General features: G+C 43.9%; 1 protein-coding gene across 1 annotated transcript in view; it reads right to left on the bottom strand.

Moving 5' to 3' along the window:
* The window catches only part of HSD17B4 (hydroxysteroid 17-beta dehydrogenase 4), a 566,121-nt gene that overhangs the window by 78,110 nt on the left and 460,898 nt on the right, over nt 1–27,113 (bottom strand). The window contains exons 18-20 of the mRNA XM_063964187.1: nt 26,305–26,374; nt 16,960–17,066; nt 2,881–2,967 (exon numbers count right to left, since the gene is read on the bottom strand). Coding sequence (XP_063820257.1) covers nt 2,881–2,967; nt 16,960–17,066; nt 26,305–26,374 — 264 coding nt within the window. The remainder of the gene's footprint in view (nt 1–2,880; nt 2,968–16,959; nt 17,067–26,304; nt 26,375–27,113) is intronic.

Here is a 27,113-nt window from a genome sequence, read left to right as displayed (position 1 = left end):
CCTTGAACTTCTTCAAGCATTCTGCAGTGTAGGCTATTATCTGATGATCATACAAAATATATTAGGGAGCACATAGTAAGAGGGGACATCCCACTCTTTCAAACAAATATGCTCTCTGCTCCGTAGGGCCTAGAATGGGGGAGAAATGTAACTTTTAACCCAACTGCCACTTCCCTAGAACTTGCACTAGAGATTCTTTTCATTCTCGTTTATTTTTTGTTGTTGTAGCAAAAACCGACACAATCAATGATGTTGTCTTTTAGTGCTGCTTCCTTTCCTACGCCCCACTGGTAGTAATTATTATTTTTACTTACCAAGAGCACTTGAGTGTTGAGGACGAGCAGAACTCAACAACCTTTTTGATGTACATGATGAGAACAAGTCCAACTAAATCTTAGCACTAAAGTGGTAATAAATAATCCCAATAATTTTAAATAATAAAATAAAAAACCTCTCTAAAACATCAACTAGAACTCTCCATTTTGTAAACAAAGAAAAGAATGGTAAAACATGCACAAAAAATAAAAAGCACTGGCAACAAAGATAGCCCATTATCAGCATCAGAGGTGAATTCAAAATCAACCCAATCAGAGCTGCCAAAGTAAAGTTGGTAATCGTCGTTATTATCATCATCGGCATAATACAGCTTTGATAGGAATGCTGTGAAAATACAGAAAGTCGGCTCCCAACAGTCTGAAGATTGACAGTGGGATCCCGACGGTCAAAATCCAGATGGATCCCAGAGGTATCCTGGGGTAGGGATAAGAGTTAGGCCCTAGAGAGATGTTTAGGGTTAGGCTGCAGTGGGTGGAGGTGGTTAGGACGAGTCTGCACTCCACACATTGCTATGTTCTTCCATTACAGTATATTAATAAATGTAAACTTTTATTTGAATAATGCTTTAGAATTTTACTGGTTTTATTTCTGTTGTAACGTGCACTAAGACTATGGGGGGAATTCAAATGTTTGAAAAGTCGGTTGGGTGTCTGTTTTTTCCTGTCTATTAGACAGGAAAAAATAGACACCCAACTGACTTTTCAAACAATTGAATATCCCCCCTATTTATCTACTGTGTTCAAAGAAAAGTGTGATGTCACAAGTGAATAAGCACTTTTAAATGTTGGAAGCAACAGCTAAAACAATGTGGAACACTTTTACAGAGAACAAGCAACACTTTCAGTAATTTGTCTATCGATGACTGACTAATGTGTCATGGAGAAAGGCATACAGTACATGTGTTACAGATGAGAAATGAACTCCTTCACAAAAAAGCCAGTAATGTAGTCTGCTAATAGTCAATGACTAATACAGTAAGGTTCTGATTACGTAAAAAACAAAAAAAAGTACAGAAAAGAACTGAACAAGGATGATGCATCACTGTTCTAAATGGCAAGGGCTGTGGGAGGATTTTTTTTCCCTGTAGAGGAGCACCTTTCCATTATAAACACATTTAATAGAGGATATAACTAAACATAATTTCCATTTACTACATGTTACAGTCAATACAGTTCATTCCAAATAACTGACTCATTTCATGCAGAGATAACAATTTCTGGGCATAAATTGCTCTTTATTTCTGAGAATGTGAACATGTGCTGGAGACAGCTAGCTGAAAATAAACTTTTGTGTGACATCAAGAGTGCCAGGTTTGAGGAAATAAGATAGTGTCGATGTTCAGCTCACGTGGCAGCCCACTGTAACAGCTAATTTAAATACAATGATGCACAAGCGTTTTAACAGGAAGGTAGTAATACAGTTATCGGACAGATTTGTTTTCACTGAACTTAGGCTTTTATTAAGCCTGTACCGTAAGTGGCCGATTTAACAAAAAAATCTGTTCATGAAAAGGCTGCATAAAATTATCACCCAGAAAATGTCTGCCTCCACTGTATATCGATGACAGACAACATTAAATTGGTTTGACTGAGTTTCACCTTTTAATCACAAAGGTCCCTAGTCATCAATATGCAGCTATAAAATAAATTCTCTGTTGGTGCTTCCCGTTCCACTTGTCAAAGAAGAAATAATTATTAAAACACAAAATAGTTTTTTCCCCCCATAAATTCCAAATAGAAAACATGCTATATTAAAAATGAGTAAACCATTTTATCATTCGGTACCTCCTGTTATTGCTATCTTTGTACACTGGATATTTGTTAAAGAGGCAGCTTTTCCCAATGATAGCCTTTGATAGATAGGGAGAAGCCCTATATAAGTAAAAACACCTGTTCCCACTGTTAATATGGTTTTTTTCTGCTTAAAAAAATAAATAAATACCAAAGTGTATTATGTTTTAGTACTTTTAAATAAAGCACAATAATAAACTAAAGACATTCAGTGGTGATATGTTCAAGATCCTTGTCTCTAAAGCAGTAAAAAAAATTTAGATCCTGAGTTGATCCAAATCTAAACTGTGGCTAAATGTGTCAGCATTAAATTGCATGACATTGTGCTTTCCTTGTTTCATCACTGGCAATGGCTTATAAATACTCCACTGTAAAGGATGTGTATTCATTATACTAAGCGGTTAGTCCTTAAGCTATGTTCATCCCTCACATTACACAAAGCAAATAAAAGCTTTACTCTAAAACCAATGCAAAAGCTACACAAGAGAATAAAGAGGGATATTTATGTGTTTGTGCTGTGCAAGATCACATTAAAGGCTGCAGTTCTATTTTATGCTAGCAGAGAATTGTTTAATGCCATTGCCTTGAATAAAGGGGCTTCTTTTGTTAGTGTGGGCAGGAATATTCACAAAAAACAAACAAATATATATTCATGCATGCCATTAGCAAGACTCAAAACAAAGCCTAACTATTAAAAGAGAAGGTAAGCACACATTGCACAGGACATGGAATATGAAACATTTTGTGCTCTGACCTTAGTCTGAAGGTAAATTCTGTTGTTTTCTTTCCACATTTCAGTCTGTAGAGTTTGCCCGGGTAAGACTGGCTTTGCAAAGCGCACCTAGAAAAGCAAGACTCAGGTTAAAAGGTGTACTAGACCCAAAACAGAGACTGGAAGATTTGAACACAAATGTAAAATACATTGCTCAGTTTCATCCCGAGCATCCAGTGCTTATTGTTAAAATGTAATTTATTATCTGCCCACTCCATTCCTGATAGATGATGAAGCTCCTCCCACATTAGTTTCCTAATAAGATCTGGTGGAGGTATAAAAACAAAACAGTCCAGTTTGCAAGCATTTCATTGGTTATTACATAACAGAACCTACTAACCTATCCTCAAATCGCGCCAAAGAGCCCAATCAGGCATGTGATGAAAAATGTGACTAAGCCGCATGACAGGTTTTCCTGTTAATTTGATAAACCTACACATATCCTGAACACCACTGGTGTATTTGCATGCTATAGCAGTGCAACAAGGACCTTATGCCCTCATTTATCAATAAATGATACATTTCACTGTAAGTGATAAATTGCTTTAGTGCTTGATAATTATGACTCCTAAAATTATCAAATCAGGCGCTCTGATATAAGGCACAAAATAAAGCTGTTGGTCACCCAATTTATATAATAGAATTGATATACTGATATCTATATACTTATAGCTGCTCCCACATGAGTATTCTGCGATACTCAAATAGATACAAAGCAATTGTGAAACATGCAATATCACAAGAGAGCGCTAGATACCGATCATTACTATGTAAACATTTTATTCAATCACATAAAATAAAAGCATAAAAAATGCAATGCATATTTTCATAAAAGAATTATTCTCACTGCTGATATTATTTACACGCTGCCATATACTGTATCCCAATTGTATATTGCACAGATGTCCACATCCAAAAGACCAGTGTGGCTGGTTCGCTCCAAAGCAAATGATAAAGTCCCAATTTGTTTTAGGGAATGTGAATGGTGTTCACTAGATGGTGAATGTTCAGCTGTATAAACGATGGGCGCTATGCTACTACCTCCCCCGACCGCCAAACAATTTTGTGCTCACCACTTATTCCTTAGAGTCTCATGTGAGGCTGGCTGTCAGCATGCGGAATCCGTTGTGGTTGGTGGGAGCGGCGGTGTTCTATTCAGTTCACCGGGGAGGGAGGGCGCCGTTCGTAGCTGCAGAATTCAGGCAGTTTGCCGTGTGCTGGAGTCCGGACTGTGGTGCTGTGTTTGTGTAGATCTCAGGGAAAAACAGCAGCGTGAGATGTCCTTTCATCTCACGCTGCTGTTTTTCCCTGGGATCTACACAAACACAGCACCACAGTCCGGACTCCAGCACACGGCAAACTGCCTGAATTCTGCAGCTACGAACGGCGCCCTCCCTCGACGCTGAACTGAATAGAACACCGCCGCTCCCACCAACCACAACGGATTCCGCATGCTGACAGCCAGACTCACATGAGACTCTAAGGAATAAGTGGTGAGCACAAAATTGTTTGGCGGTCGGGGGAGGTAGTAGCATAGCGCCCATCGTTTATACAGCTGAACATTCACCATCTAGTGAACACCATTCACATTCCCTAAAACAAATTGGGACTTTATAATTTGCTTTGGAGCGAACCAACCAGCCACACTGGTCTTTTGGATGTGGACATCTGTGCAATATACAATTGGGATACAGTATATGGCAGCGTGTAAATAATATCAGCAGTGAGAATTCTTTTATGAAAATATGCATTGCATTTTTTGTGCTTTTATTTTATGTGATTGAATAAAATGTTTATATAGTAATGATCGGTATCTAGCGCTCTCTTGTGATATTGCATGTTTCACAATTACTTAGTGATAAATTGCACCAGCCAATCAGCTCCTAACTGCCATGTTACAGACTGTGGGGCAGATGTATTAACCTAGAGAAGGCATAAGGAAGTGATAAACCAGTGACATGTGCAAGGTGATAAAGGCACCAACTAATCAGATCCTAACTGTTAATTGACATATTGGAGCTGATTGGCTAGATTGGCTATCACCTTGCTCATATCACTGGTTTATCACTTCCTTAAGCCTTCTCCAGGTTAATACATCTGCCCCACAGTCTGTAACATGGCAGTTAGGAGCTGATTGGCTGGTGAAATTAATCACTCACAGTGAAATTTATCACTCATTGATAAATAAGGGCATTAATCGGAGACAAAAGTGAGGAGACCCGGGAACGATATGTATGAGCTGTGCCATGTGTCGCGCCATGTAACAAAACACGAGTTTACATGGTCACGATTGCGAGAAAAGTACAAATTCTAAGCCCTTCATACACTACAATCGGGTTCACTATGGTATGCCGGCGGTCGGGCTCCCGGCGACCAGCATACCGGCGCCGGAAGCCCGACCGCCGGCTTACCGACAGTGTGGGGAGCGCAAATGAGCCCCTTGCGGGCTCGCTGCGCTCGACACGCTACGGGCACGGTGGCGCGCTAAGCGCGCCACGCTATTTTATTCTCCCTCCAGGGGGGTCGTGGACCCCCACGAGGGAGAATAAGTGTCGGTATGCCGGCTGTCGGGATTCCGGCGCCGGTATACTGTGCGGCGGGATCCCGTCAGTCGGCATACTGAAGACCACCTCCACAATCATGTAAGTGCGCATATGTGGTGTAAAAAAGATGCTAAAGTGTGAAAATCTAAACCTAGCTATCCGTAGCGCAATTACTTAGTTGCGCCATGTGCCTCATGCCATGTAGCAAAAAAGATCAACGAATAAGGACACGTCTTTATGTATGAATACTCTAATATACACTGTGAATTTTGAAAAGCAAGCCTACAAAGTTGTTGGTAATTCTCTGTAACAGAATCATCTCCCTCCTAATTTGGCAATCTGCTGCAGAGGGGAAAAGCGTATAATGGCCCTATTTAATTAGGTAGAGAATACTTCACTTATTTCATGTATATCATTCAGATCAGTAATATACAGACAAATACACAGATGACTATCTCCAAAACATCTGTATACAAGTATATTACAGCATCATAAAACTTTACTATACACCTTTCTTGTTACCAGACAATCATCTCTCTCAATGCTGATGTCACATTATAGTATTTATTTCCATTTGCTGCAACACTCTACCAGTCATAACACTGCTATGTAGAGAACATTGTAAGGACTTACTGTAAACCAGACACATGCTGCAAATACGCACTTTGCATTGTGCACGTCTCTGTAATTTAGGAGGTCATTCAGAGTTGATCGTAGTTGTGCTAAATTTAGCACAGCTACGATCATGTTCCCAGACATGCGGGGGGACGCCCAGCACAGGGCTAGCCCGCCCCGCATGTCTGTCCCCCCCCCCATGCCCCGCACAAGTACAAAAGCATTGCACAGCGGCTGACCGGGAGTTGCTCGTCACTGCCCCTGGTCGCAGCGGCTGCATGTGACGTCACACAGCCGCTGTGGCCCGCCCCCGCACGGCCTGGCCACGCCTGCGTTGGCTGGACCGCGACCCCAAAACGGCGGGCAGTTCCGACCTGATCGATGCGATTAACTGCAGCGAGCGATCGGGACGGAATGACCCCCATAGGCTCATTCTGCCAAAAATTCTGCATCAGTCCCTTTTTCTTCAATCATCTTGAATGTTCTCACCTCCCTTTGTCTGCCTAACTGCTGAGGATACCAAGATCTCATCAGTTCCACCCTTGTCTCCTCTCTCTCATTCAATACCCATATCCAGTCACCTACCTAATCCTGCCATTTCCATCTCTTCAACATCACCAGGATTACTGTATATACTTTCTCTCCTTCAATGCTACCTAAACACTTGTCCACTCTCTGATCATCTCTTGAGTATTTACTTTACATTAATACTGAGCTTCCTTTCCTGCTGCACTGCTTTGTGTTTCCCACCTTGGAAAAAAAGATTAATTGTGTGCAAACAGAGCGCCCCTCAGATACCACATAACAAGAGGAACCACAAACTTAAATGAAAAAAATGTGAATAATAACAATCACCATAATTGATGCAATTGTCCTAAATGAATGTAGGAGGTGATTGGATGAACAAACTTTCTTAAAACGTCTGTCCCAAGATGATTTAGGATCTCTTTTGTGAACCTGAAAGATATGTGTCTCTTTTTCCCAAAATAAATGAGGAACAAAAGAGACACTAAAAAGTACAGACCATAGTGCAGCACAATTAAAAGTAAAAAAGTCGCGTTTCAGACGTATCGTCCTTCATCAGAGGTGCTTCTGATGAAGGACAATACATCTGAAACGTGTTAAGCGTGGCTGCCGTTTTACTCTGTGTGGTGAACTCCTGGACCGGAATTCTCTGTGGGGCAGTGTTATCCTGAATGGGATCCGAGGGGTGAAACCATCCACTTTAAGGACATCTGTGGAATCGGGACTCCCCCTGAGAGATACAAGCTGTGTGGTCCTATGGAGGATAATAGGATTTTAATACCTACCGGTAAATCCTTTTCTCTTAGTCCGTAGAGGATGCTGGGGATGCTTCAAGAACCATGGGGTATAGACGGGATCCGCAGGAGACATGGGCACTTTAAGACTTTAAAAGGGGTGTGAACTGGCTCCTCCCTCTATGCCCCTCCTCCAGACTCCAGTTATAGGAACTGTGCCAAGGGAGATGGACATTTAGAGGAAAATGATTTATTTAATATTTTTTTAAAACTAAGGTGAGATACATACCAGCTCACACCTCAAACACGCCGTACAACATGGCATTCAACAACAACGCATGCAACGGCATGACCAACATCAGCCACAGACTGACGGAACTTAACTCAACATGAGAGTAACCATAACCAAACTGCAGATACAGCCCGCACTGGGACGGGCGCCCAGCATCCTTTACGGACTAAGAGAAAAGGATTTACCGGTAGGTATTAAAATCCTATTTTCTCATACGTCCTAAAGGATGCTGGGGATGCTTCAAGAACCAGAACGGGCGGGGGAGTGCGGATGACTCTGCAGCACCGATTGGCCACACAAGAGGTCCTCCTCAGCAAGGGTATCAAACTTGTAAAATTTCGCAAAGGTGTTTGAACCAGACCAAATAGCAGCTCGGCAAAGCTGTAATGCCAAGACCACTCTGGCAGCCGCCCAGGATGAGCCCACCTTTCTGGTAGAATGGGCTTTTACTGATTTCGGTAATGGCAATCCTGCCGTAGAATGAGCCTGCTGAATCGTATTACAGATCCAGCGTGCAATAGTCTGCTTGGAAGCAGGAGCCCACAGGACAAACAGAGGCTCTGTTTTCCTAATCTGCGCCGTTCTGGCGACATAGATCTTCAAAGCTCTGACCACATCGAGAGACTTCGAATCCGCCAAGGCATCAGTAGCCACTGGCACCACAATAGGCTGGTTTACGTGAAATGTTTCACGTAGGTCTGAACTTCTGGAAGGGAGGCCAATTCTTTCTGAAAGAAGATTGACAAGGCCGAAATTTGTACTTTAATAGAGCCTAACTTTAGGCCCTCATCCACACCTGCTTGCAAAAAATGGAGCAAACGCCCCAGCTGAAATTCTTCCGTAGGAGCCTTTTTGGATTCACACCAAGACACATATTTCCTCCAAATACAGTGGTAATGCTTTGCTGTTACTTCTTTTCTAGCCTGAAGTAGTGTGGGAATGACTTCACTGGGAATACCCTTCCGGGCTAGGATTTGGCGTTCAACCGCCATGCCGTCAAACGCAGCCGCGGTAAGTCTTGATACACGCACGGTCCTTGTTGTAACAGGTCCTCCCGTAGAGGAAGAGGCCAGGGATCTTCTATGAGAAATTCCTGAAGATCTGGATAACAGGTCCTCTTTGGCCAATCTGGAACAATGATTATCGCCTGAACCCTTGTTCTTCTTATCATCTTTATCACCTTTGGAATGAGTGGAAGTGGAGGGAACACATAGACCGACGGAAACACCCACGGTGTCACTAGGGCGTCCACCGCTATCGCTTGAGGGTCCCTCGACCTGGAACAATATCTCTTAAGTTTCTTGTTGAGGCGGGACGCCATCATGTCTATTTGAGGAATTCCCCAACGACTTGTCACTTCTGCAAAGACCTCTTGATGAAGATCCCACTCTCCTGGATGGAGATCGTGTCTGCTGAGGAAGTCTGCTTCCCAGTTGTCCACTCCTGGAATGAAGACCGCTGACAGAGCGTTTGCATGTCTCTCCGCCCAGCGAAGAACTTTCGTGGCCTCGGCCATTGCCGCTCTGCTCTTTGTTCTGCCCTGGCAGTTTATGTACGCCACTGCTGTTATGTTGTCTGACTGAATCAAGACAGGCAGACCGTGAAGAAGATGTTCCGCTTGCAGAATGCTGTTGTAAATGGCCCTTAATTCCAGAATGTTTATGTGCAGACAAGCTTCCTGGCTTGACCATTTTCCCTGAAATTTTCTCCCCTGTGTGACTACTCCCCAGCCTCGGAGACTTGCATCTGTGGTCACCAGGATCCAATCCTGAATCCCGACCCTGCGTCCCTCCAGAAGGTGAGAACTGTGCAGCCACCACAGGAGGGAGATCCTGGTCCTGGAAGATAGGAGTATTTTCCGGTGCATGTCCAGGTGAGACCCGGACCACTTGTCCAATAGGTCCCACTGAAACACCCTGGCATGGAACCTGCCATACTGAATGGCCTCGTAAGCCGCCACCATCTTACCCAGCAACCGAGTGCATTGAAGAATCGACACTCTTGCCGGTTCCAGAATCTGTTTTACCATGTTCTGTATTTCCAGAGCCTTTTGCACTTGAAGAAAAACTCTTTGTAATTCTGTATCCAGAATCATACCCAGGAACGACAGCCATGTCGTCGGAACCAACTGTGATTTTGGCAAGTTTAGGAGCCAACCATGTTGTTGCAGAATCGTCAGTGAGAGCACAACGTTTTCCAGCAATTGCTCCTTGGATCTCGCCTTTATAAGGAGATCGTCCAAGTACGGGATAAATGTGATTCCCTGCTTGCGCAGGAGAACCATAATTTCCGCCATAACCTTGGTGAAAATCCTCGGAGCCGTGGACAGACCAAACGGCAACGTCTGAAATTGGTAATGACAATCCTGAACAGCAAATCTCAGGTAAGTCTGATGTGGAGGACATATGGGGACGTCTAAGTAGGCATCCTGTATGTCGACCGACACCATAAAATCCCCCTCCTCCAGACTGGAGATCACTGCTCGGAAAGATTCCATCTTGAATTTGAATTTTTTTAGAAAGAAATTAAGGGATTTTACGCTCAGAATCGGTCTGACTGAGCCATCCGGCTTCGGTACCACGAACAGACTCGAATAAAAGCCCTCCCCCTGTTGTGACGGGGGTACCGTGACAATTACTTGATTTTGACATAGCTTTAGTATCGCAGCGCATACTACCTCCCTTTCTGGAAGAGAAGCTGGCAAGGCCAATTTGAAACACTAATTTGTACCCTTGGGTTACTATTTCTAATATCCAAGGATCCAGGGCCGAGCGAACCCAGACCTGACTTAAGAGTTTGAGACGTGCCCCCACTGGTGTGGACTCCCGCAGAGGAGCCCCAGCATCATGCGGTGGATTTGGTAGAAGCCGGAGAGGACTTCTGTTCTTGGGAACTTGCCACAGCCTGTGTCCTTTTTCCCTTTCCTCTTCCTCTCGCAGCAAGGAAGGAGGATCCTTGTCCTTTTTTGTATTTATTGGGCCGAAAGGACTGCATCTGATAGTGGGGCGTTTTCTTTGTTGTGCAGGAACATAAGGTAAAAATGACGACTTACCCGCGGTAGCCGTAGATACCAGGTCAGTGAGGCCGTCACCAAACAAGACACTACCGTTAAACGGTAGAGACTCCATAGTCTTCTTCGAGCCAGCATCAGCATTCCATTGATGAATCCACAATGCCCTCCTAGCCGAGATTGCCATGGCATTGGCCCTTGATCCCAAAAGGCCAATATCCCTTGCAGCTTCTTTTAAATATGCTGCAGCGTCCCTGATATGACCCAGAGTCAAAAGCACGCTATCCCTGTCCAGGGTATCTATCTCAGATAACAAGTTATCTGCCCACTTTTCAATAGCGCTACTCACCCATGCCAAAGCAACGGCAGGCCTGAGAAGCGAACCTGTAGTGACATAAATGGACTTTAGTGTATTTTCCTGCTTACGATCCGCAGGATCCTTCAGGGCTGCCGTGTCAGGAGACGGAAGCGCCACCTTTTTGAACAGACGCGATAGAGCTGTCCACTGTGGGGGTTGACTCCCACTTTTCCCTGTCCCCAGAAGGGAACGGATATGCCACTGGAATTCTTTTGGGAACCTGTACCTTCTTGTCAGGATTTTCCCGAGCCTTTTCAAAAAGAGCGTTCAGTTCATGAGAGGGAGGAAACGTTACCTCAGGTTTCTTTCCTTTAAACATACAGACCCTTGTATCAGGAACAGCAGGGTCCTCCGTGATATGTAATACGTCTTTTATCGCCACAATCATGTACTGAATGCTCTTAGCCAGTTTAGGATTCAATCTGGCATCACTATAGTCCACACTGGAATCAGAGTCCGTGTCAATATCTGTATCTGCTATCTGGGTTAATGCACGTTTCTGTGACCCCTAAGGGGTCTGAGCTTGTGACAATGCATCCTCCATGGATTTCCTCCATGTCTGGTTCTTAGACTCAGATTTATATAATCTCTTAGTCAACTGAGCCACATTTGCATTCAAAACACTCAACATATTTACCCACTCAGCAGTCAGTGGTGCCGACAGGGTCACTCCCACCGCCTTTTCTGTCCCCACTCCAGCTTCCTCCTGGGAAGAGCACTTAGCCTCAGACATGTCGACACACACGTACTGACACCTATAATCATACTGGGCTATAGGGGACATACCCACAGAAAAGCCTGTTAGAGAGACACAGAGGGAGTTTGCCAGCTCACAACCCAGCGCCTATCCCGGTACTGAAACTTTATATACAATGCCTCAGACCTGTTAGCGCTTTTATAATAAAGATAATAGCACCAAATTTACTGTGCCCCCCCCCCCCCGCCTCCGTTTTGCACCGTTACTTGTACAGCAGTGTGGAGGTCACGGCCAGCGTCTCTGCAGCTTCTGTGAAGAGAAAATGGCGCTGGTCAGAGCTGTGAGGGCTAAGCCACGCCCCCTCACCGGCGTGCTCCAGTCCCGCTCATTTTAGCATATTTATAGTGGCGGGGTTCTAGATTAAGTGCCCAGGCACTTTTCATATAACTTTTACCAGTTTACTTCAGGTCTACATGCTGCCCAGGGCGCCCCCCCTGCGCCCTGCACCTTGTTAGTGCCGTTGTGTGTGTATGGGAGCATGGCGTGCTGCGCGGTACCTCAAGACCTGAAGTCTTCTGCCGTCACTGAAGTCTTCGGTTCTTCTTTTACTCACCCGGCTTCTTTTTTCTGGCTCTGCAAGGGGGGGTGACGGCGCGGCTTCGGGAACGAGCAGCTAGGCGTACCAAGTGATCGGACCCTCTGGAGCTAAATGGTGTCCAGTAGCCTAAGAAGCAGAGCCTTTGAACTCACAGAAGTAGGTCTGCTTCTCTCCCCTCAGTACCACGAAGCAGGGAGCCTGTTGCCAGCAGAGCTCCCTGAACATAAAAAACCTAACATAAGTCTTTTTTCAGAGAAACTCAGTAGAGCTCCCCTGTGTGTGACCAGTCTCCCTGGGCACAGAATCTAACTGGAGTCTGGAGGAGGGGCATAGAGGGGGGAGCCAGTTCACACCCCTTTTAAAGTCTTAAAGTGCCCATGTCTCCTGCGGATCCCGTCTATACCCCATGGTTCTTGAAGCATCCCCAGCATCCTCTAGGACGTATGAGAAAATGTGTTATGCGGTTTTTATTTATGAAGTTTGTGAGTGCAATTTGTAGCATTAAATATCTTTTTTACTTTTAATTGTGCTGCACTATGGTCTGTGCTTTTTAGTGTCTCTTTTCGCTCTGTTTGCACACAATCTTTTTTTTTCCAAATTAGCTCTTGTGGTGTGTGGGATACACACTTTATTGTGTGCTCTGTGGCTGCCTATCAGATTGTATTGCGCATTACTGCTATATTGTTTTCAATCCACTTGTGTTTCCCACCTGCCAGTCCCACCACCTGTTCCCGATCCTTTACAGAATCCAATTCAGCCTCCTGAGAACTTCTTGCTGTTGCTTCCAATACTGATCCCGTTTAGCTCCCAACATGGGGATCACTCTCCCTCACTATATCAGACTCTCCCAATGTAATCAATGGTATCCCTCAGCCCACAATGCTTCAAGCGCGCCCTCAAAACTCACTTATTCACTAAAGTCTGCCAGAGACCTCACTACTGCCCCCACCCTGTTCCTCTTAACCTTATGTCACGCCTAGAACCCCACTAGGCTGTACATAAGCTGCCACAAGCAGGGTCCCCCTCCCTCCTCTGTTCATATACACCTGGTCTCCCATCTTTCTTTGATTCCCTTGTATCATTTCAATTGCCTTATGTAAATTTTTACTAGCATTTTATTACCCTTCCTGTATTACTACTAGCTATATTTCTAAATGACTTTCTGCAATTCCCCTTGTGTCACGCTACAGTCTAGGTAATTATGTATACCTTGTTTATATTACCCTGCAGTATGTCTCTGCTGATCTTTGTGGCGCCGTATAATTAAATGTTAATATTGCAAAAGGTGCACAAAGTAATAATTTGCCATCAGATAACAATAGGTTACTTTTAACTAATAGTCTGCAAATTATAAAGTGGAGAAAAGTAGGGAGACTTGCATTCAAATAGTTCCTGGAAGAAAAGGAATCTGCATACAGCTCTGATAAAGCAGACAAAGGGGTAAATTTACTAAGGTCCCGATTTTGACCGAGATGCCGTTTTTTCTTCAAAGTGTCATCTCGGTAATTTACTAAACTCAAATCACGGCAGAGATGAGGGCATTCGTATTTTTTTGGAAGTAGTTGTAAAAAAATACGAATGAATACACCATCGGTCAAAATACACCAGCAAATTAGTAGAACTCTGTCATTTACTAAAAAGTGCAAATCTCCAAAGAGGAAAACACTGCCGTGAAAAATTACAAATCGCAAAAAAGTGCTAAAAAAAAGCAGACCTGCTTTTTTGAGCCGTGATTGCATAGGCATGCAGGGATCCATGAGATCCGTGCATGTCTATCAGTGGGAAGGGGTGGGAAAGTGGTTATTTTCACACAAAAAAATGCGTGGGGTCCCCCCTCCTAAGCATAACCAGCCTCGGGCTCTTTGAGCCGATCCTGGTTGCAGAAATATGGGGAAAAAAATGACAGGGGTTCCCCCATATTTAAGCAACCAGCATCGGGCTCTGCGCCTGGTCCTGGTTCCAAAAATACGGGGGACAAAAAGAGTAGGGGTCCCCCGTATTTTTAAAACCAGCACCGGGCTCCACTAGCTGGACAGATAATGCCACAGCCGGGGGTCACTTTTATATAGTGCCCTGCGGCCGTGGCATCAAAAATCCAACTAGTCACCCCTGGCCGGGGTACCCTGGGGGAGTGGGGACCCCTTCAATCAAGGGGTCCCCCCCCCAGCTACCCAAGGGCCAGGGGTGAAGCCCGAGGCTGTCCCCCCCCCATCCAATGGGCTGCGGATGGGGGGGCTGATAGCCTTTGTTGTAAATGAAAAGATATTGTTTTTAGTAGCAGTACTACAAGTCCCAGCAAGCCTCCCCCGCATGCTGGTACTTGGAGAACCACAAGTACCAGCATGCGGCGGAAAAACGGGCCCTCTGGTACCTGTAGTACTATTACTAAAAAAATACCCAAATAAACACAAGACACACACACCTTGAAAGTAAAGATTTATTACATACATGCACACAAACATACATACATACTTACCTTATGTTCACACGCAGGTCGGTCCTCTTGTCCAGTAGAATCCATGGGGTACCTGTAGAAAAAATTATACTCACAAAATCCAGTGTAGATCGGTCCTCTTCAAATCCATTTGTAATCCAGGTACTTGATTAAAATAAAAAAACGGACACACGAGCCACGAACTGAAAGGGGCCCCATGTTTTCACATGGGACTCCTTTCCCCGAATGCCAGAAACCCACTCTGACTTCTGTCTAAGTGGGTTTCCTCAGCCAATCAGGGAGCGCCACGTTGTAGCACTCTCCTGATCGGCTGTGTGCTCCTGTACTGAGTGACAGGCGGCACACGGCAGTGTTACAATGTAGCGCCTATGCGCTCCATTGTAACCAATGGTGGGAACTTTCTGCCCTGCGGTTGACCTAAAGTGACGTCACCGCTGAGCAGAAAGTTCCCAGCATTGGTTACAATGGAGCGCATAGGCGCTACATTGTAACACTGCCGTGTGCCGCCTGTCATTCAGGACAGGAGCACACAGCCGATCAGGAGAGTGCTACAACGTGGCGCTCCCTGATTGGCTGAAGAAACCCACTTAGACAGAAGTCAGAGTGGGTTTCTGGCATTCGGGGAAAGGAGTCCTATGTGAAAACATGGGGCCCCTTTCAGTTCGTGGCTCGTGTGTCCGTTTTTTTATTTTCACAAGTACGTGGATTACAAATGGATTTGAAGAGGACCGATCTACACTGGATTTTGTGAGTATAATTTTTTCTACAGGTACCCCATGGATTTTACTGGACAAGAGGACCGACCTGCGTGTGAACATAAGGTAAGTATGTATGTATGTTTGTGTGCATGTATGTAATAAATCTTTACTTTCAAGGTGTGTGTGTCTTGTGTTTATTTGGGTATTTTTTTAGTAATAGTACTACAGGTACCAGCGGGCCCGTTTTTCCGCCGCATGCTGGTACTTGTGGTTCTCCAAGTACCAGCATGCGGGGGAGGCTTGCTGGGACTTGTAGTACTGCTACTAAAAACAATATATTTTCATTTACAACAAAGGCTATCAGCCCCCCCATCCGCAGCCCATTGGATGGGGGGGGACAGCCTCTGGCTTCACCCCTGGCCCTTGGGTGGCTGGGGGGGGGGGGACCCCTTGATTGAAGGGGTCCCCACTCCCCCAGGGTACCCCGGCCAGGGGTGACTAGTTGGATTTTTGATGCCACGGCCGCAGGGCACTATATAAAAGTGACCCCCGGCTGTGGCATTATCTGTCCAGCTAGTGGAGCCCGGTGCTGGTTTTAAAAATACGGGGGACCCCTACTCTTTTTGTCCCCAGTATTTTTGGAACCAGGACCAGGCGCAGAGCCCGATGCTGGTTGCTTAAATATGGGGGAACCCCTGTCATTTTTCCCCCCATATTTCTGCAACCAGGATCGGCTCAAAGAGCCCGAGGCTGGTTATGCTTAGGAGGGGGGACCCCACGCAATTTTTTTTTTTTAATTTTACACTGTTTAATTTAAAAAAAAAAAAAAAAATGAACCCCAGCACGGATCACACAGATCCGGCCGAGATTCATTTTTAAAAAGTCGGCAGTGTTTTGCTAATCACTGCCGTAAAAATAGAAAAAAAAACACGAATGACATCGACATCGGAACAAAAGAAAAACCCGAATACGACAGCTTAGTAAATTAGTCGTAATCAATTAAAAAAGTTGCAGTTTTACACTTTCGATGTCATTCGTGATTGAACTTTGACCTTTTTCCGAAAATTACGAATGTTAGTAAATTTACCCCAAAGACTACTGTACATTATTTCAACTTCCCATTTTTCAGCAGTTCCTGGAAAGTATTTTTGATTACACCAACTTTTTTCCAATCTTCAAAGTTTCTATTGCTCCATGAACACACAAGAAATATTAGCGCTACCTATATAAAGTCAGTTTCCCATGTGCAGTAGACACCACCATTAAATCCACATAAACATTTTTATTAAATTACTTAACCCTTTACTACCATTCTGATCATATCCATCTACAACCAAAAGTACTACTTTCCTGAATTGCTAAAGAGATTAGCTGAGTGGCCATATCATAACACTCCCACAGAGCATTTCTCCAGGCTGCATCTTCATTTTTCAGCATCTCTGTTGTTTTTAACAGCCATTGTCATGCTCTACCTGTTACCAATGATTTCAAACTACGTTTATCCCCCCCAAAAAAAAGAAAGGAAATGGCCAGTACCTTTATTGCTTTGAACTTCGTTACATCATTATTTGCAAAGTGCTTCAAAACTTGCCGGGCAGAAAATCCAAAAGTGCATAGACCATGCAATATGGGTCTTTCAAACCCTGCGGAGAGGAAGCATTGCAGAAATACAACTTTAATGAAACGTATTCTGTACAATATTTACAAGAACATACAAAGAAATCAATGTGCCATAACTTTTGAAACATTTTGTTCTATATTAAAACTAGTTTATTGACTACACATTTACAATTATTACAATGATACAAAATCTTGAACTAATGTAACAATGACACTTTCTGAAGTCTGTCAGAAAGTTTGGTGAGTGGTAACTAAAATACAAATAGGAAACAGGAATTGGTTATAATATATCCAGTAAGTGGCAATGAATGTACAAGAGCTCCTCACAATACAGTGCCTCTCGTTCTGTATGTAAAGATAAAATTAAAGCGATTTATAGTTTATTGCGATCAGAGTGGCAGCTGATATTCTGTACAAATCAAAGATGTTTGATAATAAAATCAGTCAAAGTCAATGAATTACATCAAATATAGGAGATTTGAGTTGTCTGATTTGTTGCCGTTACAAAAGTTGCAGCGGCTTAGATATTCACAATTCTGACAATGGTGGTCATTCCGAGTTGTTCGCTCGCTGCTATTTTTAGCAGAATTGCTAATAGGCTAAAATCCATCAGTTCTGCGCATGCGTATGCACAGCAGGGCGCACGCGCTAAGCAATTTTACACAAAACGATACTATTTTACTCAAGGGCGAACAAAGCTTTTCAATCCCTCTGCTGATCGTAGTGTGATTGACAGGAAGTGGATATTTGTGGGCGGAAACTGGCCGTTTTCAGGGAGTGTGCTAAAAAACGCAGGCGTGCCAGATAAAAACGCAAGAGTGGCTGGAGAAACGGGGGAGTGGCTGGCCGGACGCTGGGCGTGTTTGTGACGTCAAACCAGGAACTAAACGGACTGAGGTGATCGCAATCTAGGAGTAGGTCTGGAGCTACTCAGAAACTGCAAGGAAATACTTAATAGCAGAATTGCTAATCTTTCGTTATCAATTCTGCTATGCCAAGATACACTCCCAGAGGGCGGCGGCTTTGCGTTTGCATTTCTGCTAAAAGTAGCTAGCGAGCGACCAACTCGGAATGAGGGCCAATGTGTTTCTCCAGCTGTCATACTAAAATCCTAACACGCCAAGATCTAAGGCAGGCCTGGACAACTCATTGCTGCAGCTTGCATCTCCACAACACCAAGAGAGCCACAGGCCTGAATTGTAACATTGGTTCAACTACAAGTCACTTAGGAAGAAATTTACCAAATCTTGAAGAGAGATAAAGTGGAGAAGTTGAACCAATGTCACAGGTGTTCTATACTATAAGTTAATACTCCTGTTTTTACCGTGGAGCAGTGCAGGAGAACTTGTCTGTCTGTCACATGGTTTCACAAGCATTCTCATATGTAAAGGTGCATATACACATGGTGAGATATTGACTAAGTGCCAGTTTTGACTTTGCGATTTCCCTTGAAGTCCCCGGAGCCCAGAACCACCAATTTTGACTATATTTACTTGCGATTTTGACTATATACAATGTTGACTATACTAGAAACTAGATTGTACACAATATAATAAAAATTGCTTGCCTGCAGAGTCTATTATTTCTTGCGTTACTGACCCCACGGGAGCGCGCATCGGTATTGCAAGCTGTATACTCAAATGGTGCGATATGTGCTAACTTTCTTATGATTTGACTATATAGTCAAAATCTTAAGCACACATCGCACCATGTGTATGCACCTTAAGAGAAGCAGAAACTCCTCTTAACTGCACTGTGCTAATATGAGCATTTCAAATCAAAAATCTATTATCAATTTCAAAACAATGACACTTTAGAATAGAATGTCACAAATCTCAATCTGTAAGAAAAATGTATCCATCTATATGGCATTTGTTGTAATACCCTTCTTAGTATGTATGTATTTATGTACCGTAGTGAACTCTTTTCTCAAATCAACGAGAAATTTTATATACTGAACACAATAGTGTGGGATCTGTGCATGTTGCAGTGTTTGGGGGGCAGAGCAGGGGCGATGATGATCAGAACCATTCTGCAAAATGGGGATGTCAGTTACAATGGCTACCATCATCGTGACAGACACCTCCTGTGGCATTAGCATTTCAGTTGACAGTATTGCACAGCCACGTCCCTGCGGCTGTGCAATACCGAACATCCTATATAATAAAAGCCAAGTCTGCTTCTCACCTCTGCTATGTGCGCTGGTGGCCACTAAAGGCCACCACACGGAACAAATGATTCCTTTGTGTGTTGGAAGCTGACACAGCTGAAAGTGAAACTGATACTGCAGGGAGTTGTTACAACCTTTTACACTGCTGCTGCTAATATTAATAATACTGATCTGTTTCACACTTGCTGCATATTGAGAGAGGGGGCTGGGGAGAGAGAGTAGGAGTAGGGGCAAACAGGGGCTGGGGGAGAAAGAAAGAGGGCAGGAGGGTTGGGGCTGATAGGGACTGGGGAGAGGGGGGTAGGGGCAGATATGGCATGGGGGGAGGTTTAGATAGGGATTGGGGAGAGATGCAGATTTTTTCAATATAGTCACCTCTGTGACACACACACTCCCTATGAACACTGCACCCCCCACCATATACTGCCCCTATATACAGTGCACCCCCATCATCTTCCATATTCTGCCCCTATATATACACTGCACACTCTAACCCCTCCATATAGTGCCCCCAATATACAGGGCACCCCCATCCTCTATTACTGCTCCCGCCATATACCGCATACTCTGCACCCGCTCCTTTATATATGTCCTGCAACCCCAGGTTACTTGTCATCATGGGACTCGGCAACAAGTAGAAGCAGTAACCAGGAAACGGGAACAAGAACCACTAGACAGTACTGCAGCGCTCAGAGTGGAGGCGCTGGGGACAAGTGTGGCCACTTACCGGCAGGGGGAGAAGGTGAATGCGTCCAGTAGGAGGGGTGAGACCCTGTGTCAGGTGAGCAGTGCAATGACATGGAGGAGTTGGAGTCAGGGATGGGGCTGCAGATGATGCAGGTGAGGAATAGGCAGATAACCGGCTCAGCTGCTTTATATATACCGCTCACCGGCAGAGGGGTGGGATCCTGTGCTCGCCCCTCCCACACACCCCGCACAGGCAAAAACAAATTCCACCATATTAAGCCCCATACAGTAATGCCCCCTGCACCATATTATGACACACACCACAATGCCTGTGATACATTATGCCCTAAAATAAAGTTTCTAATTACTTTTAAATTACCTGCTCGTTGCCATGGGTTTCACGCACTGGGTGTCATGCTCGTTGCCAGGGGTTTCATGCGCTGGGTGTCATGCTCATTGCCAGGGGTTTCATTCCCTGGGATCCATGCTCGTTTTCAGGGGTTTCATGCTTTGGGATGGGTGTCATGCTCATTGCCAGGGGTGTGTAATGCTAGTTGCCAGGGGTGTGTAATACTTGATGCCACGGGTGTGTAATGCTAGTTGCCAGGGGTAATGCCCATTGCCAGGGGTATGTAATGCCCGTTACCAGGGGTAATGTCGTTGCCAGGTGTGTGTAATGCTTGTTGCCAGGGGTAATGTCATTGCCAGGAGTGTGTAATGTAATGCTATGCTCGTTATCAGGAGTGTGCGCCGGCGCCAGACCCACCAGTTCTCCTGATGCCCCTTCTCCCCGCCATAGTACTCTGCTCTGGGGGTGGACTTTTGCGAAGTGATGCATTGCGTCATGACGCAAACCAGTCATGCTGTGTAACGCCACCTTCCAAGCGGATTACAATGACAGGGAGGAAGGGGAGCAGTCAGGGACAGGCGCACGGTTCGTCCACCGCTAGAAACGCCACCGATACCCAGACTCCCCTGGTTCGCTGCTGGTGTCCTCTACCCTCAGACTGCCCGGGAGCTGTGCGGAGGCTGGAAAGCTTAGACATGCCGGTACTGGTGTATATAGTGCGGCATCATTATAGCCTGCCCATTACAGATATACAGCATCTATATGTAGTGTTCACGCTAGGCTGTTTTAGCAGGGCGCCGCGCCCTGCCAGATTTTTTAAAGGTATTATCTGCCCTGGCCCTTTTGCGGCTCCCTGCTAGAACAGCCACCTGCTTGCTGCCCTCCCAGCATGTAAAGATGCCGTGCGCATGCACGCTATGGGAGAGAGCTAGGGGAAGTCCAGCACATCCGTCGGTGCTGGCACACCCCCAACAGTGACGTCGCCGGCCACAGCAGCAACGTCTGTGGGCCGCACCGCCCACTAAAAATTATGTTTCCATGGCCATGCCCCCTAATTTACATGGCCGCGCCCCCGTTTCGGGAGTCCGGCGCCCTGCCCTATTTCATTTCTAGAAGGAACACTATATATGTTTGAAAGGTTAATGCTACACACACACACACACACACACACACACACACACACACCAGCATATCAGAGACCTGTTTTCCAGTAGTAGGACTTCCAGAAACCCAGCAACTCCTGTGTGAGTACCGACCACACTCCTAACATAATCCAGCCCTGGTGTCCATCATTTTGACAGCTTTTTAACTAGTATCACAATAATTTACAAATTTAGTGCGAGCTTGAATTTCTCATCCAGTTCTCATTTCCAACTCAACCCCTTCCCAGATGTCAACCCTGCAATACCTTTCTCATAGCTGTAATCCAATAAATTGTCTTGGTTGTGTCCTTACTGTAAGGGCATATGGGATAGCTATGCCTAATGTAAGCTACAGTAGTTAGGCAAAAGCTACATCACTTTTCAATGTTGTTTATTGCCGTTTTAAGTTTTTATTTATCTATATATACACAAACAATTCCTAAGTGTAGTGCACTATTGAGACTATGCGGCAATTCCTTACATTTTTATATATTATAAAATAATACATTTTTAGATCTCTTAATTTAAAAAAATGGATACTTGAAAAAATAAATAATCACAAATAAAAGGTGACATTTCTTAAAATTATAGATAAAGAATAATAAGATATGTTTGGAAATTGCGTGAAAAAAAGATTGTTTTGTACTGTAACCACCAGCTATTAATTTACAGCACAGATTCCCAAACTTGGTCCTCAGGATCCCACACAGTTCATGTCTTCCAGGTCACCTGTGGATTTGTAAAATGTGACAGTTGGTGATACACAGTGCAACTGCCAGGTGACCTGGAAAACGTGAACTGTTTGGAGTCCTCAGGAGTTTGAAAACCACTGATTTACAGGTTAAGTAATGGCATTTGGTAGGTGTGAGATTACACTTCTCTTATGTGTTAAAATGTTTTTATTTATGCCAGCTATGCTCTTTAATTTAAGAAAACATATAAAGTGGGCACTGTTTGGCAGCCATGGGGGCAGGCAGATCATTTGTATAGCTATTGTTATAATTTTATTATCTGCTCTAATCATAGTCAATGGTACAGCCACGCAGCCCATACTGGAGTGGGATATTACACCCCTTAGCTCAGTGGTTGCTAAACACAGTCCTCAAGGCACCCCAACAGTCCAGGTCTTAGGGATATCCCTGCATGTGCACAGATGGTATAATCAAACTGACTGAAGTACTAAGTCAGTCACCTGCGCCTAAGCATGTGTATCCTTACAACCTGGAGTGTTGGGGTGCCTTGTGGACCTCAGTTGGGAACCACCGTCTCATCTGGCACACTATAATCCTAAAACAAATTTTATTTTATTAATTTCTCAAATACAGTATTTTAATAATCTCTATCATACTGCCCAGCACTCTACTTTGGTCCCCACACTGGTGTACAGAATGTTACACACAAATTCTCTGAGCAAAGCAAGTTGCTACGTGCTTGTCAATGAATGCTAGAAGACCTGATTGCATCAACAAAGAATGAACTGGTAGCCCTATAAAGAAAGAAAGGGTAGCCCAAACTATTATAAGACTGAAAAAAGTTAAAGGAATTACCAGATGGCTTCAACAACTGCATGACGCAAGTCATTTAGTAATATTATGGTTTTTGATAAGGTCCCTATGCTCAAGTGAAATACAAGGTAATTATTTCAAATAGCAAACCTTTTGAGGCACAATATATTATTCTAAACGAATGACGCTTACTGTATATGAAAAAAAGATTTGTTTTTCACAAAACTATCACAGGTACTGTATATGTATCCAAATCAGGAGAGGGTAGCACTGCGCCAGCATAGGCCAAAAATTTTGTGGACCTTGCAACTAATTTTGAATTACCATAGGTATGTATACTCCCCAACACCCGAGGTATTCAATTTAAAAAAACAATTGGTTGCAATCTCTCTTTGCAGATAACCTACTAGCAACTGGTCCTCTGACATCGATTCCTAACCTCCTTGCTGAATTCCGACGTTTTGGGCCCTGTCTAATTTTAAGGTAAGCCTGTCTAAATCAGTGGCTCTAAATCTCACGTTGGATCAGATGAGTCTCAGGATACTCCAGTCTATCACCCCATTTTCTTGGCATCTCATGCAGCTTAAGGGGTATATTCAATTAAAGTCGGATCCATTCCGACATGTATTTGTCGGAATGGATCCGACAACCCCTATTCAATCCCATCTAAAATTCGACTTTTTCAAGTCGAATTTAGATGGGACCCAGAGGAGGAGAGGGGGGCGAGCCGCCTGTCTCCCTGCGGCTCCCCCCCTCGCCTCCACTGGGTCCGCATCTCAGTCCGACATCATTTTGATGTCGGACTGAGATGGTCGAAAAGGGGGCCAAAACCTGTCGGATTTGGCCCCGTTTTCGACATCAACACGTGGATCGGCAGCTAATCCGCCGATCCACGTGCTTTTCGACAAGTCGAATTTATCGACTTGTCGAAAAACTTTGCAATATATTGAATAGGTCGAATCTGGATTCGACCTTAAAAAGTCGAAAACTGCTGTCTTTTTTTCGACAGACGGCAGTTTTCGACTTCAATTGAATATACCCCTAAATATCTTAGGGTAATATTACACAGGGGACTTTCCTAGACTTTCTCCTCCAATTGTTGTCGAGGCTCCATTCAGATCTTATCACCTGAGGTTCTAAGAGAATTTTGTGGGTGGGGCAGGTGGGGGTAATCAAAATGAACATCCTACCTAGAATTTGTGCAAGAGAAAGGGAGAAAAAATTGGCTGCGCTTGCAGTGTTGTTAGTATACCATAATTGTGGAGAGCTGACAACCGAAATAAATAGAATATATTTATTTAGAATGATGACACACCAATAAAAACTGGTACACAATATATAAAAAAAATTATAAAATTTGTATATACTCTGAAAGAACCGTGTTTATATTTGATAGACAGTGTCCACAGATTAAAATAGTTACAGCAATATATAGAGTATTGACTCAATGCAAATATAAATTTGAAACACTGTTTAAAAGTTGTATCATTACTATTGCATGCTTAATAAAATTGTATCGCTTCAAAAGTTTAACTTGGTAACAAATATTACTACAGGTGCAGAGGCAACATACACACTGTAGCTAGTATATCATAGAAGTCCCAGCAATAAAATATCAGTTATTAGTAGTGTGTAATTACCTCTCCTGGGGCTATGAACACCGAGCGTCCTCGGTGGAGTCCACTATAGACCTAATTGATTGACTACCTAGAATTTGGTATATTTTGCAAACCCTTCCCACTGCAATCGCCCGTGCCTGGTTTGTCACCCTTCACCGCAAAGTTAGAGATTTAATTTGGAATGCCCTCTCCTTCAACCTTTTTAGAGTAAGGTGATAGAAACTGGCAGTTTCATTCTCCAGGAAGACTTGCCTTCATACCCTAGTTTCTGGTTGATGAATCTCCTGAATCACAATTTAACTTCGACATATCCTTAGTGTCTCTAATGCAGTAAAACCAGTACATTGGAGGTCAGTTACTATCCCCACCATGACTGAATTGTGTGCTCGCATAGAGCACTACATGACTATGGACAATCTTTCCTCTTTGGCCTCGAAAAGCCAGGCTTTAACAGCGACCTGGTACCCCTGGCTGATGTACAAGGAATCTGAGCATTATAAGTCGCTTACATAGCTGCCCAGGTGACAGGTAGATGGCAGTGCGATACTGGCCGGGCTCTTAGTGTTTAGTTTCCCTATTATGGGGTGACAAAGTTCCTTTCCTCAAATCCTATTGATACAGCTTGGTTGAGTTAATCCTTTTCATATAGCCTGGGCGGTGAGGCTTCTTTCTTTTTTACTTCTCCCTTTTCCTTGTTTCTTCTCCTTGTATTTTCTTCATTTTGTTCATCTTTTTTTCTATGTTCTTCGTTTCTTCTCTCTCGAACTTGTTTTTGACACTAATGTACATGCTGAGTTTTGAAACTATATTTTATGCTTTAGAAGAGCACACAGTCTATGCAAATCAAAACGTTACAGTAACAACTTTTTTGGGGCATAGCATTTGTACTTGTACTGATGTTTTGTTGTTTTACTTCATGTGCTGTTTTAGCTGTGTTCTTTTCTATGATAGGCTCACTGTATTGTGCACTATTGATAGATAATCAACAAAAAATGGTTGCAAATGTTTTAGCAGTCAAAATCCCACAGTGGAGTAATAAAAACAAAATTAAACAATGCACCCACAGAAACCGGCCACTCAGCCTGTGTTCTGGGCTGTACTTCATAGTAAAGTTGCATGGAGAATGAAGTGAGTAACTAAATAACAAAAGCCATTACTGCATCTAGATATGGGGAATGTTTAACAGGAGTTTCTTTCAAATCCATCTCATTCTGTGCGCATTCTATATCTATGTATATCCTATCTATATCTACTGTATAAGCTGGAATAGGCACACTGTATTTATCCATGTACACCCATCAGGGGCTGGCTGGCAACTTTCAGCCTGTGGAGTAGGCTCAAGCATGTGGCGCAGCTTTTCTCAGGGAATGCAATGCAAAAATGGCCCTGGAACACTTAAATTGCACTTGCCCGGGGGGACAGATGGCACCCTGCTGACCTGCCCAGCCAGCCCCTGACACCCATAAGCCCCCAATCCCATTCCGTATCTTCCATTATTCACTCATCCCGATTTTCAGACATATCCTTACTAACTCAAAATGGCTGCCTTTGATTTTACGATAATATATGGATGTTCAATTATAAAAGTGTTCGAACTTAGCTGAGATTCTGGACAAGACTGTCTACATTATTTGTCGGTGTTTATAACTTATTTAGCTCATCTAAATAAGAAAATCAGTTATAAAAAGAGAAAAATATCTTTTAATTCTCCATTATGCATAAAATATGCATGCCATGGCAAGTTCAAATAACTACAATAAAAGTGCTAACAAACACAGATAAACCTTACCTCCCAATGCAGCAAAGTTAGGGTCAATGTGCAGGGGGTTCCAATCTCCAGAAAGCCGGTACAGAGCAGCCTGCAGGATAGGAGAGAACTAATGTAAATATTCATATGCCAGGTTTAGCCACAAAAGTGTAATGCTCTCTGTATCTGACCAGTGTACAATAATAGAAGACAATTATAATGGCTCAAAATAACTATTCAGCACGAAGGAACAATTCATTAGATTGATTCCCCCAATGTTTAATTCATTATACTGTACCTGCACACATAACCATTTTTTAGATGACCGCATCAGGATACAACTTACAATGGGAAAAGTAGGTACTCAACTGGGCTGATGTCTTGGATAGTGCTATGTAGGATAGGATAGCTTCAGGGCCTGATTAAGGGAGGGGTGAGAGGGACAGCTGTCCCGAGGCCCCCACATATTAGGGGGCTCAACACATTGTGTTTTTAATTGTAGGAGTGAGTCTCTCTCTGGCGGCTCAGCTGTTTAGTAACCACCGAGGAGCTTCTGCAAAGTCAGTATCGGACGGATAGGGAAGGGAAATCCTCCAAGACAGTGACTTGAAGACGTTGGCATGTGATGCTCCAGCACTGCTGTGAGTCACCTCCCTGCTCCGTATGTTTGTGTGGCAGGGGTGAGCTTTGCCAGCGACATTAGTAGTGGGGGGCTCCCACAACCTCCATTGCCCTGAGCCTCCGCCAGCCTTAATCCGTCACTGGATAGCTTTATATTTTAAGAATATCAAATTACTGTACTTTGAACACAACTGTCACAGAAACACATAGAAATTGTTGCTTGTATACAA

The sequence above is a fragment of the Pseudophryne corroboree genome, chromosome 1 (genome assembly GCF_028390025.1).
Source record: "Pseudophryne corroboree isolate aPseCor3 chromosome 1, aPseCor3.hap2, whole genome shotgun sequence".
Classification (NCBI taxonomy): domain Eukaryota; kingdom Metazoa; phylum Chordata; class Amphibia; order Anura; family Myobatrachidae; genus Pseudophryne; species Pseudophryne corroboree.
Note: the sequence above shows the minus strand (reverse complement) of the source record. Positions and strands in the feature narration are given on the sequence as shown.